Consider the following 16725-nt stretch of genomic DNA (forward strand, 5'->3'; position numbering starts at 1 on the left):
ACAGATCCTTCTTTATCTGGAGATTAAATAACTGTTGTATAATTGTACCAGCAGTTAACATGCTGAATGTAACAAATTTATTTTCAACCAGAATATTTGAAATGAGTTAATGCCTGCCTTAAAATGATTGATTCAGGACATGTTAAACTTGTGTAAAAGTATTACCAAAGACATTTTCAGGTTGGAAATTTAAACCTGCTGTTTCACTTTCAGTCAGGAACAGATCCCAGTTTTACACCAATCTCTGATTTGACAGCACGTTTCCAGCATTCACTGTTGTTCTTCCTGACTCTAAACACAGTTGTAAAGGAGCCTTCTGTTCCGTGCCCAGGAGCTCTGAACCATGGAAGAGAGCGGCTGGGACACATTTCTTACAGGCTTCAGGATTAACCCACACGGGGACTTTGCTGTCAGTGAAGAGAGACGAGAAAGACCAAAGTGCCGTTTGTCCCTCTCAGTGTGATCCTGAAGGACTGTGTTCAGACTGAAGTTCTGTTCCTGCAGTACGATCCTCCCCCCAGATTGTCCTTTCTGAGCTCCAGCCAGGTGATGCTAAACACTCAGGTGGGAAAGACAAAAATCTACAACAATGTGTTTAAAATAAAGCTGATTTATTTTACATTTATCCAGAATATTGAACTCCAGACAAGTTATAATGTTATTAATATTGGTAGAAATAAACTCCAACTGTTGGAATAGAGATATAGCAAATTTATGGCACAGAAGGAGGCCATTCAGCCCATTGTGTCTGTGCCAGCTGAAGAGGTATCCAGATTAATCCCACTTTCCAGTTGTTACCTCAGAGAGATCGTTAATGTGAAAAATACGAGATATGAACACCCAGAGCAATTTAACAAATTACACAAGATTTCATGTTTTAATTTTTATAACTAAAATAAATCCCCAATTAATTAAATAGCACCTTGTGCTGACACCCCAAATTACAATCAAAGGTATTTTCTTTACTTATTCAACATTTGAATATCCACACCACATTGATACATTACATAGTCTTTTGTGATGACAAAACCCTTGCAGTTAAAAATCCCAAATTCCTCCCAGTTCAATGTGCTGGATCTCCCAGGCTTTAAAAAAAAACTATTTTCCTTCGCTCACTTCTCCAAGCATTTCTGACCTGGACATCTGTGGATAATGTGATTTCCGGTGATCCTGTGGACCCTTTACTCCTCCAAAAAACAGGTTCAAGTTTCCACAGCCTTTCGCTGTATATCTTCAGAGAGCAGGTGTTCACTCTCTCTCTCTCTCTCTCCAGCTGCCCCTGCTGTGTGCCTTCTCTTACAGCTCCCCTTGAGGCCTCACCCCGATCGGTTCTCTTCTTACAGCCAGCTTGAGGCCACAACGTGATGGTTCATTCCTTACAGCCTGTTTTACTCCAGAAAGTCGGTTAAATTTATCTGGTCCTAGAATTCAATAGTTGATTGTTTTTCTCCAAAATACAAAGACCAGAAGTCTAGTTTCACAAAGCTACTCGGCCTTTCCACTGCCCCCAGGTGTTACCACCTGCCCGGTTCATTTGCATGTTCTCAATGGCTGACTCCTTGTTTTGCAACCCAAAAGTCTGGGAGGGTGAAACCCATTGTTCTTCAGGTGTTAGTGCTGTAGTCTCTGTTCTTCAGAAAACAGTCTTTGATCTGTTCCCTTTGTTGTCCTGGTAACCTTTTACAGAGTGGAGGTGAGGTCAACTGACCTCCTGGATTCCAACTTGCACTTTTAATTGGCTGCTGTGTTTCCTACATTATAACAGTGACTACACTTCAATCATACTTCATTGACTGTAAAACACTGACATGTCCTGAGGTAGTGGAAGGTGCTGTATACATGCAGATCTTTCTTTAACCATTAGAATGAACAGAGTTCAGTCCTGGATGTCATTAGCAGCAGCAAAAGCAGTAGATTCCACCACTGCGGTCACTTGTGAACTCGCTGGTGTGTCAGGAGGTTGGATGACTGAGCAAATTCCTTCCCACACACGGAGCAGGTGAACGGCCTCTCCCCAGTGTGAACTCGCTGGTGTGCCAGCAGGTTGGCTGACTGAGCGAATCTCTTCCCACACTCAGAGCAGGTGAACGGCCTCTCCCCAGTGTGAATACGCTGGTGTACAGTGAGGTGAGATGATCGTCTGAACCCAGTCCCGCAGTGAGAGCACTTGAAAGGTCTCTCCCCAGTGTGAACTCGCTGGTGTTTAAGGAGGTTGGATGAACAGGTGAATCCCTTCCCACACTCAGTGCAGGTGAATGGCCTCTCCCCAGTGTGAACTCGCTGGTGTTTCTGCAGGTCGGATGAACGGGTGAATCTGTTCCCACACTCTGAGCAGGTGAACGGTCTCTCCCCAGTGTGAATACACTGGTGTAAAGTGAGGTCAGATGATTGCCTAAACCCAGTCCCACAATCAGAGCACTTGAAAGGTCGCTCCCCAGTGTGAACTCGCTGGTGTTTAAGGAGGTTGGATGAACAGGTGAATCTCTTCCCACACTCAGTGCAGGTGAATGGCCTCTCCCCAGTGTGAACTCGCTGGTGTTTCTGTAGGTCGGATGAACGGGTGAATTTGTTCCCACACTCAGAGCAGGTGAACGGCTTCTCCCCAGTGTGAATACGCTGGTGTACAGTGAGGTCAAATGATCGCCTGAACCCAGTCCCACAGTGAGAGCACTTGAAAGGTCTCTCGTCAGTGTGAACTCGCTGGTGTTTCAGCAGGTTGGATGAACAAGTAAATCTCTTCCCACATTCAGTGCAGGTGAACGGCCTCTCCCCAGTGTGAAATCGCTGGTGTTTCTGCAGGTCAGATGATTGAGTGAATCCCTTCCCACACTCGGAGCAGGTAAACGGCCTCTTCCCGGAGTGAGTACGTTTGTGTCTCACCATTTCATGTCTGCTTTTAAAGGTCTTCTCACATTCAGAACATTCAAAAGGTCTCTTATCACTGTGAATGTTCTTGTGCTTCTGCAGGTTGGATGAACAAGTGAATCCCTTTCCGCACATGGAGCAGGCGAATGGCCTCTCCCCAGTGTGTACTCGCCGGTGTGCTAGCAGGGTGGATGAGTGAGTGAATCCCTTCCCACACACGGAGCAGGGGAATGGCCTCTCCCCAGTGTGAATGCGCTGGTGTATAGTGAGTTCAGATGATTGCCTGAACCCAGTCTGGCAGTAAGAGCACTTGAAAGGTCTCTCTCCAGTGTGAACACGATGGTGTGCCAGCAGGGCGGATGAAGAGGTGAATTTGCTCCCACACACAGAGCAGGAGAATGGCCTCTCCCCAGTGTGAACACGCTGGTGTGCTTTCAAGTTGGATGACTGACTGAATCCCATCCCACAAACAGAGCAGGTGAACGGCTTCTCCCCAGTGTGACTGCGTTGATGAATTTCCAGCTCAGATGGGTAATTGAATCCCTTCCCACAATCTCCACATTTCCACGGTTTCTCCATGGTGCAAGTGTCCTTGTATCTCTCCAGGTTGGATGATCAGTTGAAACCTCGTTCAGACAGAACATGTGTACAGTTTCTCTCCGCTGTGAATGATGTGATGTTTTTTCAGGCTGTGTAACTGGTTAAAGCTCTTTCCACATTCAGTACACTGGAACACTCTCACTCGGGTGTGTGTGTGTCTTGGTGCTTTTCCAGTCACACTGATGTCTGAAATATTTTCCCACAGACAGAACAGACAAACATTTCTCCTTCCACATTCAAACGCTAATGATATTCAGGTCCGGATGAATTGAGTGACTCTGTCAGATCTTGATGTGATGTTTGGTTTGAGATTCCTGTCTGTAAAATACTCCCCTTCTAATACCCTGTAAAAGGAGTTTACAAAAGTCATCACTGTACATTCAGGATAGAAATTCAGAACAGATAATTCTAGTTTCTACATTCTTTCCCCTCTTGTTCCCACAAATATGTGATCCAATCAATTAAAAGCCAAAATAAGCAACAAAGTCTCTACAAATGTAAAGTGAACCTTCCAAACAAGAAGGTTGTCATCAGAGTCTATGAGACGCTCCGTACCCTTAGGTGCTTATTAGTCATGGAAAGTATCAAGCGTGCTCCCTCTCCGGGCATGGACAAGACCATGCAAGAGAGGCCAGTGAGCAGAGTGACTCGCCCTGCAACATGGTCCCCGCACAACCTGGACCTACATATTGCTTTTTTAACCAGGCCCAACAGGAGGTCCAGAAGATCCTCTGACTTACCCACCCCCCCCCCACCCCCCACTCCACACCGAGCAACCAAAGATCAGGAGCATGGGGCTAAACTGTAACCAAACATTGAGGAGCTGCCCCTTCACGTAACTATACAGGGACAGTAACCTCTCACACTGAATATCTGCATGGCCCATGGACTCCTCCAGGCTGCAAACATCACTCGCGGTGCCCTCACCAAGATGGCCGCACATGCACCTTGACCTGTCCAAGATGGCGGCCAGTGCCTCACCACCACCACCCGGGCCTGTCACCGCGGGGTAAACACGGGGCCTGTGGCCTCTTATTCGGGGCCTCAGGCCGACCCCAGTTGTTTCTGAAGCTTCCCAGCCCACCTACGGCTCCAATTCCTCCCCTGCGCCCACAATCTCCTCCCGAGCTGCCTCAATCGGTTTTTGTTCCTGGATATTCCTGGTCTCCCTTCAATCGGGGAACTTAGTCCCTCATTTTAATTTATTATTAGTTTCAAACAGGGCCTGTCACCGGAAGAAATCCCGTTCAGTGCAAACGCGGGACCAGGAGCTTCTTATTGGGAGCTTGCGGCCTACACCGGGTGTTTCTGAAGCCTCCTCGCCGACTCTCACCCGCTGCAAAAGTGTCTCCAGCACTCACACGACTCTGATCACAGTGACACTGCGCATGCTCCAGACACAGTTTTCCACACCTTCCCCCCTCCTCCAAGAGTGAATAGGGCACATTCACTGTCGCGGGCAATACTGGGTAATAGACACGTCATAGGCCGTCCCAATTCGTGACGAAATGTGATACTCTGTGGTCAGGTTGTGATGAAATTATGAAATAACTCATACAGAAATCCAAATGCATAGACCCTCTGCGAAGATTGAGACCTGGATTTGATTAATATCACTTTGGATATCTTTGTCTGAGGGGGGAGTGCAACAAAGGCTCTCGAGATTGATTCTAAGATCGTCCTATGAGGAGAGATTATTAGAAGAGGCTTATATTCCTTCGTGTTTGACGAATTTGAGTTGATCTATTGAAAGATATAAATTCCTTAAGGGACTTGACAGAGTAGATGCTGTAAAGATGTTTCCCCTGGCTGGTGAGTCTAGAACTAGAGGTCACATTCTCACAATAAGAGTTCAGCCTTTAGGATTTATTTTATGTTATTCTTTCATGGAAGTATGGCGTTTCTGACAAGGCCAGCATTTTTTGCCCATCCCGAATTGTCATTGAGAAGGTTATGCGGAGTGATACGATGAAAGCTGTTTCCCCCGAAAGGATTTAAATCCTGCAACCCAGAGGGCTGTGGTGTGAAGTTATTGAGTATAGTCAAGACAGAGATTGATAGATTCTTGAACACTAAGAATGTCAAAGAATATAGGGATAGTGTGGGAGGGTGGTGTTGAGGGAGAAGAGCAGCTATGATCTTATTGAGTGGCAGAGCAGACTGAAAGGGGTGTGTAGCGTACTCCTGCTCCTATTTATGTTCTTATGTAGCTCTCCTGAAGGTGCTGATTCTGGCTGGGATACAGAGTAAAGCTCTCTCTATACTGTCGCATCAAACACTGCCAGGGCAGGTACAGCATGAGTTACATACAGCCTAAAGCTCCCTCTAGACGAGGGAGAGTGAGAGTTAATTAAGGAAAGCCAGCATGGATTTCTTAAGGGAAAATCATGTTTAACTAACTTGCTGGAGTTTTCTGAGGAGGTAACAGAGAGGGTTGATGAGGGCAATGCTCTTGATGTTGTGTACATGGACTTTCAAAAGGCATTTGATACAGTGCCACACAACAGACATGTGAGCAAACTTGTAGTTTATGGAATAAAGGGAAAGGTAGCAACATGAATACGAAATTGATTCAGTAACAGGAAACAAAGAGTAGTGGTTAATGGATATTTTCCGGGCTGGAGGAAGGTTTGTAGTGGAGTTCCTCAGGGGTCAGTGTTGGGACCCTTGCTTTTCCTGATATATATTAATGACCTATACCTTATTGTACAGGGCACAATTTCAAAGTTTGCAGATGATACAAAACTTGGAAGCATTGTGAACTATGAGGAGGATAGTGTAGAACTTCACAAGGACATAGACAAGTTCGCGGATTGGGCAGAGAGGTGGCAGATGAAGTTCAATGCAAAGAAATGTGAAGTGATTCAATTTGGTAGGAAGAACATGAACAGACAATATAGAATAAAGGGTACAATTCTAAAGGGGGTGCAGGAGCAGAGGGACCTAGGTGTATATGTGCATAGCCATTGTTGGTGGCAGGACAGGTTGAGACAGCAGTTAATAAAGCAGACAGTATCCTGGGCTTTATTAATAGGGACATAGAGTACAAGAGCAAGGAAGTTGTGTTGAACTTGTATAAGACACTAGTTTGGCCTCAGCTGGAGTATTGCATCTAGTTCTGGACACTGCACTTTAGGAAAGACGTGAGGGCATTGGAGAGAGTACAGAAAGGTTTCATGAAAATGGTTCCAGAGATGAGGAATTTCAGTTATGAAGATAGACTGGAGAAGTTAGGACTGTTTTCCTTGGAGAAGAGAAGGCTGAGAGGTGATTTGATAGAGGTATTCAAAATCATGAGGGGTCTGGACAGAGTAGGTAGAGAAAAAATGTTCCCACTCGTGAAAGGATCGAGAACGAGAGGGCACAAATTTAAAGTGTTTGGTAAGAGAAGCAAAAGTGACATGAAGAAAAACTTTTTCACACAGCGAGTGGTTAACGTCTGGAATGCACTGCCTGAGAACGTGGTGGAGGCAGGTTCAATTGAAGCATTCAAAAAGGAATTAAACAGTTATATGAAAAGGAAGAATTTGCAGGGTTATGGGGAGAAAGCAGGGGAATGGAAAGGAGGGAGCTGCTCTTTCAGAGAGCCAGTGCGGACATGATGGGCCAAACGGCCTCCTTCTGCGCTGTAACAATTCTAAGATTCTGTGATACAATGTCGCTGTAAAAACTCCAGGGCAGGTACAGCATGGGTTAGATGCAGAGTAAAGCTCCCTCTACACTGTCCCATCAAACTCACCCAGCTCATTATAAGCTCAGTGAGTTTGGTGACTAGGCACTGCTGTGATGTCATAAAGAAACGCCTCTCAACCCAGCTGGTCCTCTTCTTGTCCCTTTAAAGGTGGAGAGCTGGGACATCCTGTCTCAAAACACATCCCACCCTGTTCATACTGAGAATCCCAGGGTGTAGAGCTGGGACATCCTGTCTCAAAACACATCCCACCCTGTTCATACTGACAATCCCAGGGTGGAGGGCTGGGACATCCTGTCTCAAAACACATCCCACTCTGTTCATACTGAGAATCCCAGGGTGGAGAGCTGGGACATTCTGTCTCAAAACACATCCCACCCTGTTCATACTGAGAATCCCAGGGTGGAGAGCTGGGACATCCTGTCTCAAAACACATCCCACCCTGTTCATACTGAGAATCCCAGGGTGGAGAGCTGGGACATCCTGTCTCAAAACACATCCCACCCTGTTCATACTGAGAATCCCAGGGTGGAGAGCTGGGACATCCTGTCTCAAACCACATCCCACCCTGTTCATACTGAGAATCCCAGGGTGGAGAGCTGGGACATCCTGTCTCAAAACACATCCCACCCTGTTCATACTGACAATCCCAGGGTGGAGAGCTGGGACATCCTGTCTCAAAACACATCCCACCCTGTTCATACTGAGAATCCCAGGGGAAGTACCAAGAGAGATTGTGTCGGGCCGTGTATTAGAGGTTAAGGATAAGAGGAAAGGTGGTGGAGTAATGACTGCAGCAGTGTCCATAAAATGTGTGAGAGAGAGAGGGTGGGAGTCATAGTGGATCATGGACAGTCTGCTAAACTGTCTCTCTGCTGTGACTAGTTTTCCCTCTGTTATAAATAGCCCAGTGACTCAAACAGCCCATTAAACTCAACCATTGTCCTTTGTTCTGGTCAGATCTCCCTTTGTGAAACATCAGCTTTTGTTAAAACTTTTCATTCTGACAGAGTCACAGTGTGAAATGAGCTGTGGAACTGCCGACACCATCAGCTTTAAGGAGATGTTTCCCTTTGGAGATCAGATTATTGAGTTTGATCAGGGGTATATTGGACAGGAAACACACAGCACGGACATTCCACTGCAGCTGGGATATGCGAGAGTGTTACACTGAGGCTTTCAGGCACTTTATTAAACACACACACAGCAGAAGCACATTAACCTAATAGATCAATAACACATGAGCAACCGGCGGTGTGGAGCCTCCTGAGAGTCTGGTCCCTTTACAGCCTGTATTTACAGGAGCTGGGACATGGAAAAGAGTCTCAGTAAAATCAGGGATATATTTGTTCACACAAACCAACTTCCCAAAAATCCTGCCTTATTTTTCCTTCATTTGCAGGCACTCCAACTGGCTGAGTGATTGACGGAATCTCCAACCAATAGGAAGAGCAGGGTGGGGCTGAAACACCAAGGAGATAGTTGGTCCTCCAACCAATCGAAGAGAATAAGGGGCGGGGCTGAGTCTGGATTACCCTCGTTGTCTGAAACTTTGCATTTTTTTGAAAGTTAATTTCTCTCAAACTCCAGGAGCAAACTGGCCTTTTCTGTTGTGGCTTAAAACAGATAAAACCCTGTGAGTGTGGAGCAAACATTTCAACATTTGTTAGTGAAATGGATTCATTTAGTTGTGCAGTTTTGGACTCCTTAATCAAGGAAGGATGTAAATGCGTTGGATGCGGTTCAGAGGAGGTTTACTGGATTGATATTTGGAATGAGCAGGTTGTCTTATGAGGAAAGGTTGAACAGACTGGGCTTGTTTTCACTGGAGTTTAGAAAAGTGAGGGGAGACTGGATTGAAGTATATAAGATCCTGAACGGTCTTGACAAGGGTGGATGTGGAAAGGATGTTTCCTCTTGTGGATGAGTCCAGAACCAGGGGGCATTGTTTTAAAATTAGGGGTCGCCCTTTTAGGACAGAGATGAGGAGAAATTTTTTTGCTCTCAGAGGGTTGTGCGACTTTGGAACCCTGTGCCTCAGAAGGTGGCTGAGGCAGGGTCATTGAATATTTTTCATGTGGAGGTAGATAGATTCTTGTTAGGCAAGGGAACCAAAGGTTATCGGGGGTAGATGGGAGTGTGGAATTCGAGACACAAACAGATCAGCCATGATCTTATTGAATGGCGGTGCGGGTTCCAGGGGCCGAATGGCCTACTTCTGCTCCTAATTTGTATGTTCAGATAGCAGGAATTATTTGAGGGAATAACACAGTGTAGTGAGAAAGGAAATGCGGTGGGTGTTGTGTAGTTGGATTGTTCATGGTGTTTGTTAAGGTGCTGGACAGGAGGCTTGTTGATAAATTAAAGCTCACGGTATTAAAGGGAGTGGGGCAGCATGGATAGGAAGTTGGGTAAAGGGCAGAAAACAATGAGTGGTGATTAATGGATGTTCTTCATACTGGAGGCATGGAATCAGTGAGGACCCCCAGGGTCAGTGTTGGGACCATTACTCTTCTCCATACAGAGAAATGATCTGGGCTTTGGTATATGGAACAAAAGATCAAAATCTCCAGATGACTCTAAAATAGGAGAGCGTCGGATACTGTGAAGAGGACTCTGAGTGATTCAGTGTGAACATACAAATTAATAAATGGAGCAGGCAGAGGTCACATGAAATTTATCACATAGAAAATTCACATGATAGCTATTGGGAGGAAGGAAAATGGACATTAAATGGTAAAAGTTTAAAAGGAGTAGAGGAGCAGAAAAGTAAAGAGGTAGAAGATTCTAGTTAACACCTTGTCTTATTAGTAAGTTTGAGAGTCCAGTGTCAGCAACTTTAATTCCTTATTAAGAAATATAAGCTGAGCAGATCCTCTGTCCTCTACTGTATCTTATATTGATCCATCAATCAGAGTAAACATGCAAGTCCCCCGTGTCCACAGTCACTTACACGAGGTCAGCCCACTGGATGGAACCTCGGACACCCTGAGCTTGATCTCCGGTGTCTCCAGTTCCCGACAGCCCCCTTACATCAGTATCCCCTCACTTTTATACCCTGTAGTGATCCAGCTCTGGTACCTGACTCTTTGTCTTCTCTGCTGGGTTTTGGCAGGAAGTCAGGAAAAGACAGCTGGATCTTCTCTGATTTGTGATTTACAAGGACACATTCCCTGGTTCCTAGCGGTTACTTCTCTCCAGTAATTTTCTCATTATCCTCATTGTCAGTGTGCTGATGAATTTCCAGCTTGGATGGGTAATTGAATCCCATCCCACAGTTCCCACATTTCCATGGTTTGTCCGTGGCATGGGTGTCTGTGTATCTCTCCACGAAGTTAGTACAGGATAGAAACACAGAGCAGACAATTCTAGCTTCTCTTTTTATAATTCATTCATGGGATGTGGACATCATTGGAAAAGCCAACATTTATTTCCATCTCTAATTGCCCTTGAGAAGGTGGTGGTGGTGAGCTGCCTTCCTGAACCGCTGCTGTCCATGTGGTGCAGGTACTCCCACAGAGCTGTTGGGGAGGAAGATCCCGGATTTGGACCCAGTGGTGAGGAAGCAATGCCGATATATTCCCAAGTCAGGAAGATGTGTGACTTGGAGCGGAACTTGCAGGTATTCCCATGCATCTGCTGCCCTCGTCCTTCTAGGTGGTGGAGGTCATGAGTTTGGAAGGTGCTGTTGAAGGAGCCTTGGTGAGTTGCTGTGCATCCTGTAGATGGTACACACTGTTGCCAGTGTGCACCAGTGGTGGAGGGAGTAAATCTTTAAGGCGGTGGATAGGGTGCTGCTCAGACTGGTTGCTTTGTCCTGGATGGTGTCGAGCTGCTTGTGTTGTTGGAGCTGCACCCATCCAAGTAAGTGGAGAGAATTCCATCACATTCCTGATTTGTGCCTTTTAGATAGGAGACGGGCTTTAGGGAGTCAGGAGGTGAGATATTAGTCGCAGAATTCCCAGCCACTAACCTGCTGTTATCGCCACAGTACTTACACATGGCTGGTAAGTTAAGTTTCGGTTCAATGACAGCACCTGGATGTTGATGGTGGAGAATGTCAATGCTGTTGAAAATCAAGGGGAGCTGGTTAGTTTCTCTCTAGTTGGAGATAGTCATTTCTGGCACTTATGTGGCGCAAATGTTATTCGCCACTTATCAGCCCAAGTCTGCATGTTGTCCAGGTCTTGCTGCATGCAGGCACGGATCTCTTCAGTATCTGAGGAGTCGCAAATTATATTGAACCCTGCGCAATCATCAGTGAACCTCCCCACTTCTGACCTTATGATGAAAGGAACGTCATTGATGAAGCAGTTGAAGATGCTTGGGCCTCGGACACTACCCTGAGGAAATCCTGTGGGACCGCAGTGATTGGCTTCCAACAACCACAACCATTTTCTTTTGTGCTCGTTATTATTGTAACCAGTGGAGATTTTTCTCCCAATTGCCATTGACTTCAATTTTGCTCTGGCTCCTTGATGCCACACTTGGTGAAATGCTACTTTGATGTCAAGGGCAGTGACCATAATACAGGTAGTTTTAGCATAATCATGGAAAAGGACAAAGATAAAACAGGAGTAAAAGTTCTAAACTGGGGGAAGGAAAATTTTACGAAGCTGAGAGATGACCTGGTGAAAGTGGACTGGATACAGCTACTTGAAGGAAAATCAGAGGCAAACCAGTGGGAGGCATTCGAAAGCGAGGTACTACAGGCACAGTGTAGGCATGTCCCCACAAAGATAAAGGGTGGTACTGCCAAATCTAGAGCCCCCTGGTTATCTAGCAGCTTACAGGGTAAGTTAAAGCAGAAAAAGAAAGCTTATGATGATCACAAAAATCTTAATACTTTAGAAAGCCTAGAGGAGTATAGAAAGTGCAAGGGTGAAGTAAAAAAGGAAATTAGAAAAGCAAAGAGAGGACATGAAAAATTATTGGCAGGTAAAATCAAGGAAAAAAAACAAAGATATTATTATCAGTACATTAAGAGCAAGAGGATAACTAAGGAAAGGGTAGAGCCTATCAGAGATGTACAAGGGTTCTTAATGAGTTTTTTGTCTCTGTCTTCACAAAGGAGAGGGTTGATGTGGACATTGTAGTTAAAGAGGAGGAGTGTGAAATAATAGATATGATAAGCATAATGAGAGAGGAAGTACGAGAGGGTCTGACATCCTTGAAAGTGGATAAAACATCAGGAGCGTTTGGATTGCATCCCAGGTTGTTAAAAGAAGCCAGGGAGGAAATAACGGATGTGCTGAGGATCATCATTAAATCCTCACTAGATGTAGGTGAGGTACCAGACGATTGGAGGTCTGTGAACATTGTACCATTTGTTATGATCCGGTGAGAAAGGTGTCTGGGGCCTCTTTCAGCTTTCACCTGGTCTTATTGTAACAGGATTTAATTTTAAAATGCACTGTGTTTTGAGCTCCCTCTTGGTGAATCCTTGTTCACCACTTTCTAATTATAAGGCAAATGAATGAGCACACCGGGTTTTTATAGGTTTAAAGAAGAAAAGTGAAATTTATTGAAACTTAAACTTAAACTCTAATTCGGTTAACACCTACGGATACATACCTTGCCCCATGCTAGCATGCAAATAGAGACAGAAAAGAGAAGAAAAATAAAATGGAGAGGTTTGAGGCAATATCTGAAGAGTTTCTTTTTACTGTGCTTCGAGCTCACTGTAGTTCTTTTGTAGGTATTCTTGCTTTCCATTGGGGCCCTGTATTCTTCTTAAACCTTGTTCACTGTAGGAGACCTTTCTTTCTTGGGATTCATGCGTCTTCAATGGGTCTTCAGTTCTGTGAGAAAGAGATGGGAGCAGACAGGAGAGAGATGTTCTCAGTCCAGGAGCAAAGAGCTTTCTGAGTTCACATTCCCTGTGGCAAGTTCAAATGCAAAAAAACTTCAACAGCCAGTTAGTCATATGATTAAACTGGTCTGACCACGTCTGTTTGTGTATTCGGCCATCTTAGCAGTTGAACTGGAATGTTAGCCTCCACCTTAAACGTCTGGTAATCAAAGGTCTATTGTGGATTAAAGTGGATCAGGGATTGGCCCCTTTGTCCTTTCCAAGTACTGTCCGTTACTATGCAAAAAAGTTCTTTCTGGCGAGGGGCCTGGCAATTCCTTGTGATAGGCCCTCTTTTCTTCCCAGCAACAATTGTAAGTTCTAATGTCCATATGGTGAAATATATGCCTCATTCTTGGCAGGTGGGGGCCTGCATGACACAGTGTTTAAAAAGAGTGCGAGGGATAGGCCAAATAATTATAGGCCGGTCAGTCTGACCTCGGAGGTGGGTAAATAGTTAGAATCTATTTTGAGGGACAGGATAAACTGCCACTTAGAAAGGCACGGATTAATCAGGGATAGTCAGCATGGGTTTGTTAAGGGAAGGTCATGTTTTACTAACTTAATTGAGTTTTTTGAGGAAATAACAAGAAGGATTGATGAGAGTAGTGCAGTGGATGTGGTCTACATGGATGTTAGTAAGGCATTTGACACGGTCCCACATGGCAGACTGGTCAGTAAAATGAAAGCCCATGGGATACAGGGGAATGTGGCAAGTTGGATCCAGAATTGGCTCAGGGACAGGAAACAAAGGGTGGTAGTCGACGGATGTTTTTGTGAATGAAAAGCTGTTTCCAGTGGTGTTCCACAGGGCTCAGTGTTGGATTCCTTGCTGTTTGTGGTATATATTAATGATTTGGACTTAAATGTGGGAGGCATGATTGGGAAATTTGCTGATGACACAAAAATTGGCCATGTAGTTGATAATGAAGACAATAGCCGTAGACTCCCAGAAAGATATCGATGGTTTGGTTGAGTGGGCGGAAAAGTGTGAGGTAATGCATTTGGGGAGGGCAAACAAAGCGAGGGAATACACAATAAACAGGAGAATATTGAGAGGGGTAGAAGAAGTGAAAGACCTTGGAGTTGTCAGGCAAGCCCCCCACCTGCTAAGAATGATACACATATTTTGCCACATGAACATTAAAACTTAAAATGGGTGCTGGGAATAAAAGAGGGCCTATCAGAAGGAATTGCCAGGCACCTCACCAGAAAGATCTTTTTTGCATGCTAGCAGACAGTGCTGGTACAAGGAATCCAGTCCTTGCTTCACCAATACGCAGAAGAAGTGGTCAGATAAGTTTAGTCACATGACTAACTGACTGCCTTTTTGTTTTGAGTTTGAACTGGCCACAGAGCTTTGAACTGGTCAGAAAGCTGTTTGCTCCTGGACTGAGAACACCTCTCTCCTGTCTGCTCTCATCTCACTCTCACCAGCTTCGAAAGCCATTGAAGACATATGAACCGCAAGGGAGAAAAGTCTCCTACAGTGAACAAGGTTTAAGAATACTGGGCCCCAATGAAAAGCAAGACTCCCTACAATCAAGGACTACAGCGAGCTCGAAGTACAGTAAAAAACCCCTCTTCAGAGATTACCTCAAACGTTTTCACTTTATTTTTCTTCTGCTCTTTTCTGTCTCCACTTACATGTGCGTATTGTATATGCATGCTAGTATGGGGCACGGTGTATATCCGTAGGCGTTAACCGAATTAGAGTTTAAGTTTGAATAAATTTCACTTTTCTTCTTTAAACCTAAGAAAGCCTGTTTATGTTCATTGCTTTGCCTTATAATTGGAAAGTGGTAAACATGATTCACCAAGGGGGAGCTCAAAACAGTGTGTTTAGAAATTAAACCCTGTTACAATAAGATAGTAAAAGACTCCTAGACACCTTTCTCACCTAGTCGTAACAGAGTGCATGTCCACAGATCCCTGAAGGTGGCAGGTCAGGGAGATAGAGTGGTGAGGAAGGCATATGGAATGCTTTCCTTTATTGGCCAAGGTATAGAATTCAAAAGCAGGGATGTAACGCTGGAACTGTATAAAACGCTGGTTCGGCCACAGTTGGAGTATTGCATACATTACAGAAAGGACATAATTGCTCTGGAGAGAGTACAGAGGAGATTTACAAGAATGTTGCCAGCTATGAGGAAAGATTGGATAGGCTAGGGTTGTTTTCCTTAGAACAGAGGAGGCTGAGGGGAGACTTAATAGAGGTGTACAAAATTATGAGGGGCCTAGATAGAGTGGACAGGAAGGACCTGTTTCCCCTAGTTCTTTTGGGCCTCCTTATCTCGAGAGACAATGGATACGCGCCTGGAGGTGGTCAGTGGTTTGTGAAGCAGCGCCTGGAGTGGCTATAAAGGCCAATTCTGGAGTGACAGGCTCTTCCACAGGTGCTGCAGAGAAATTTGTTTGATGGGGCTGTTGCACAGTTGGCTCTCCCCTTGCGCCTCTGTCTTTTTTCCTGCCAACTACTAAGTCTCTTCGACTCGCCACAATTTAGCCCTGTCTTTATGGCTGCCCGCCAGCTCTGGCGAATGCTGGCAACTGACTCCCACGACTTGTGATCAATGTCACACGATTTCATGTCGCGTTTGCAGACGTCTTTATAACGGAGACATGGACGGCCGGTGGGTCTGATACCAGTGGCGAGCTCGCTGTACAATGTGTCTTTGGGGATCCTGCCATCTTCCATGCGGCTCACATGGCCAAGCCATCTCAAGCGCCGCTGACTCAGTAGTGTGTATAAGCTGGGGGTGTTGGCCGCTTCAAGGACTTCTGTGTTGGAGATATAGTCCTGCCACCTGATGCCAAGTATTCTCCGAAGGCAGCGAAGATGGAATGAATTGAGACGTCGCTCTTGGCTGGCATACGTTGTCCAGGCCTCACTGCCGTAGAGCAAGGTACTGAGGACACAGGCCTGATACACTCGGACTTTTGTGTTCCGTGTCAGTGCGCCATTTTCCCACACTCTCTTGGCCAGTCTGGACATAGCAGTGGAAGCCTTACCCATGTGCTTGTTGATTTCTGCATCTAGAGACAGGTTACTGGTGATAGTTGAGCCTAGGTAGGTGAACTCTTGAACCACTTCCAGAGCGTGGTCGCCAATATTGATGGATGGAGCATTTCCGACATCCTGCCCCATGATGTTCGTTTTCTTGAGGCTGATGGTTAGGCCAAATTCATTGCAGGCAGACGCAAACCTGTCGATGAGACTCTGCAGGCATTCTTCAGTGTGAGATGTTAAAGCAGCATCGTCAGCAAAGAGGAGTTCTCTGATGAGGACTTTCCGTACTTTGGACTTCGCTCTTAGACGGGCAAGGTTGAACAACCTGCCCCCTGATCTTGTGTGGAGTGGAGTGGTCAATTACCAGTAGGCACAGACTTAAGGTGATCGGGGACATGAGGAAAAACATTTTCACCCGGAGGGTGGTGGGTGTCTGGAATTCACTGCCAGGAGTGGTGGTGAAGGCAGAAACCCACAATTCTTTTAAAAGGTACCTGGACATGCACCTGAAGTGCTGAAACCTGCAAGCTATGGATCAGGTGGGATTAGATTGGGAGGCTGTTTTTTTTCCAGCTGGCAAGGATGCAACAGATTGAACGGCCTCCTTCTGTGCAGTAATTTTTCTATGGCTCAACTTTCACCACACCTCTCGTTTGGGCCAGAATTGGAGGAACACAGAATTCATAAAAGCATAGAATGACACCGCAT

General features: G+C 45.5%; 1 protein-coding gene across 3 annotated transcripts in view; it reads right to left on the bottom strand.

Moving 5' to 3' along the window:
• The window catches only part of LOC137349245 (zinc finger protein 271-like), a 56466-nt gene extending 51624 nt beyond the window's left edge, over positions 1-4842 (bottom strand). The window contains exons 1-2 of one of the 3 annotated variants that reach the window (XM_068014743.1): positions 4698-4830; positions 1993-3809 (exon numbers count right to left, since the gene is read on the bottom strand). In XM_068014743.1, coding sequence (XP_067870844.1) covers positions 1993-3444 — 1452 coding nt within the window. In that variant the 5' untranslated portion in view covers positions 3445-3809; positions 4698-4830. Of the gene's footprint in view, positions 1-612; positions 3810-4322; positions 4677-4697 lie in introns of those variants that run through there. The other 2 variants (XM_068014741.1, XM_068014742.1) reach the window with 2 other exon arrangements.
• Between the last annotated feature and the right edge of the window lie 11883 nt (positions 4843-16725).

Source organism: Heterodontus francisci, chromosome 34, assembly GCF_036365525.1.
Source record: "Heterodontus francisci isolate sHetFra1 chromosome 34, sHetFra1.hap1, whole genome shotgun sequence".
Taxonomy (NCBI): domain Eukaryota; kingdom Metazoa; phylum Chordata; class Chondrichthyes; order Heterodontiformes; family Heterodontidae; genus Heterodontus; species Heterodontus francisci.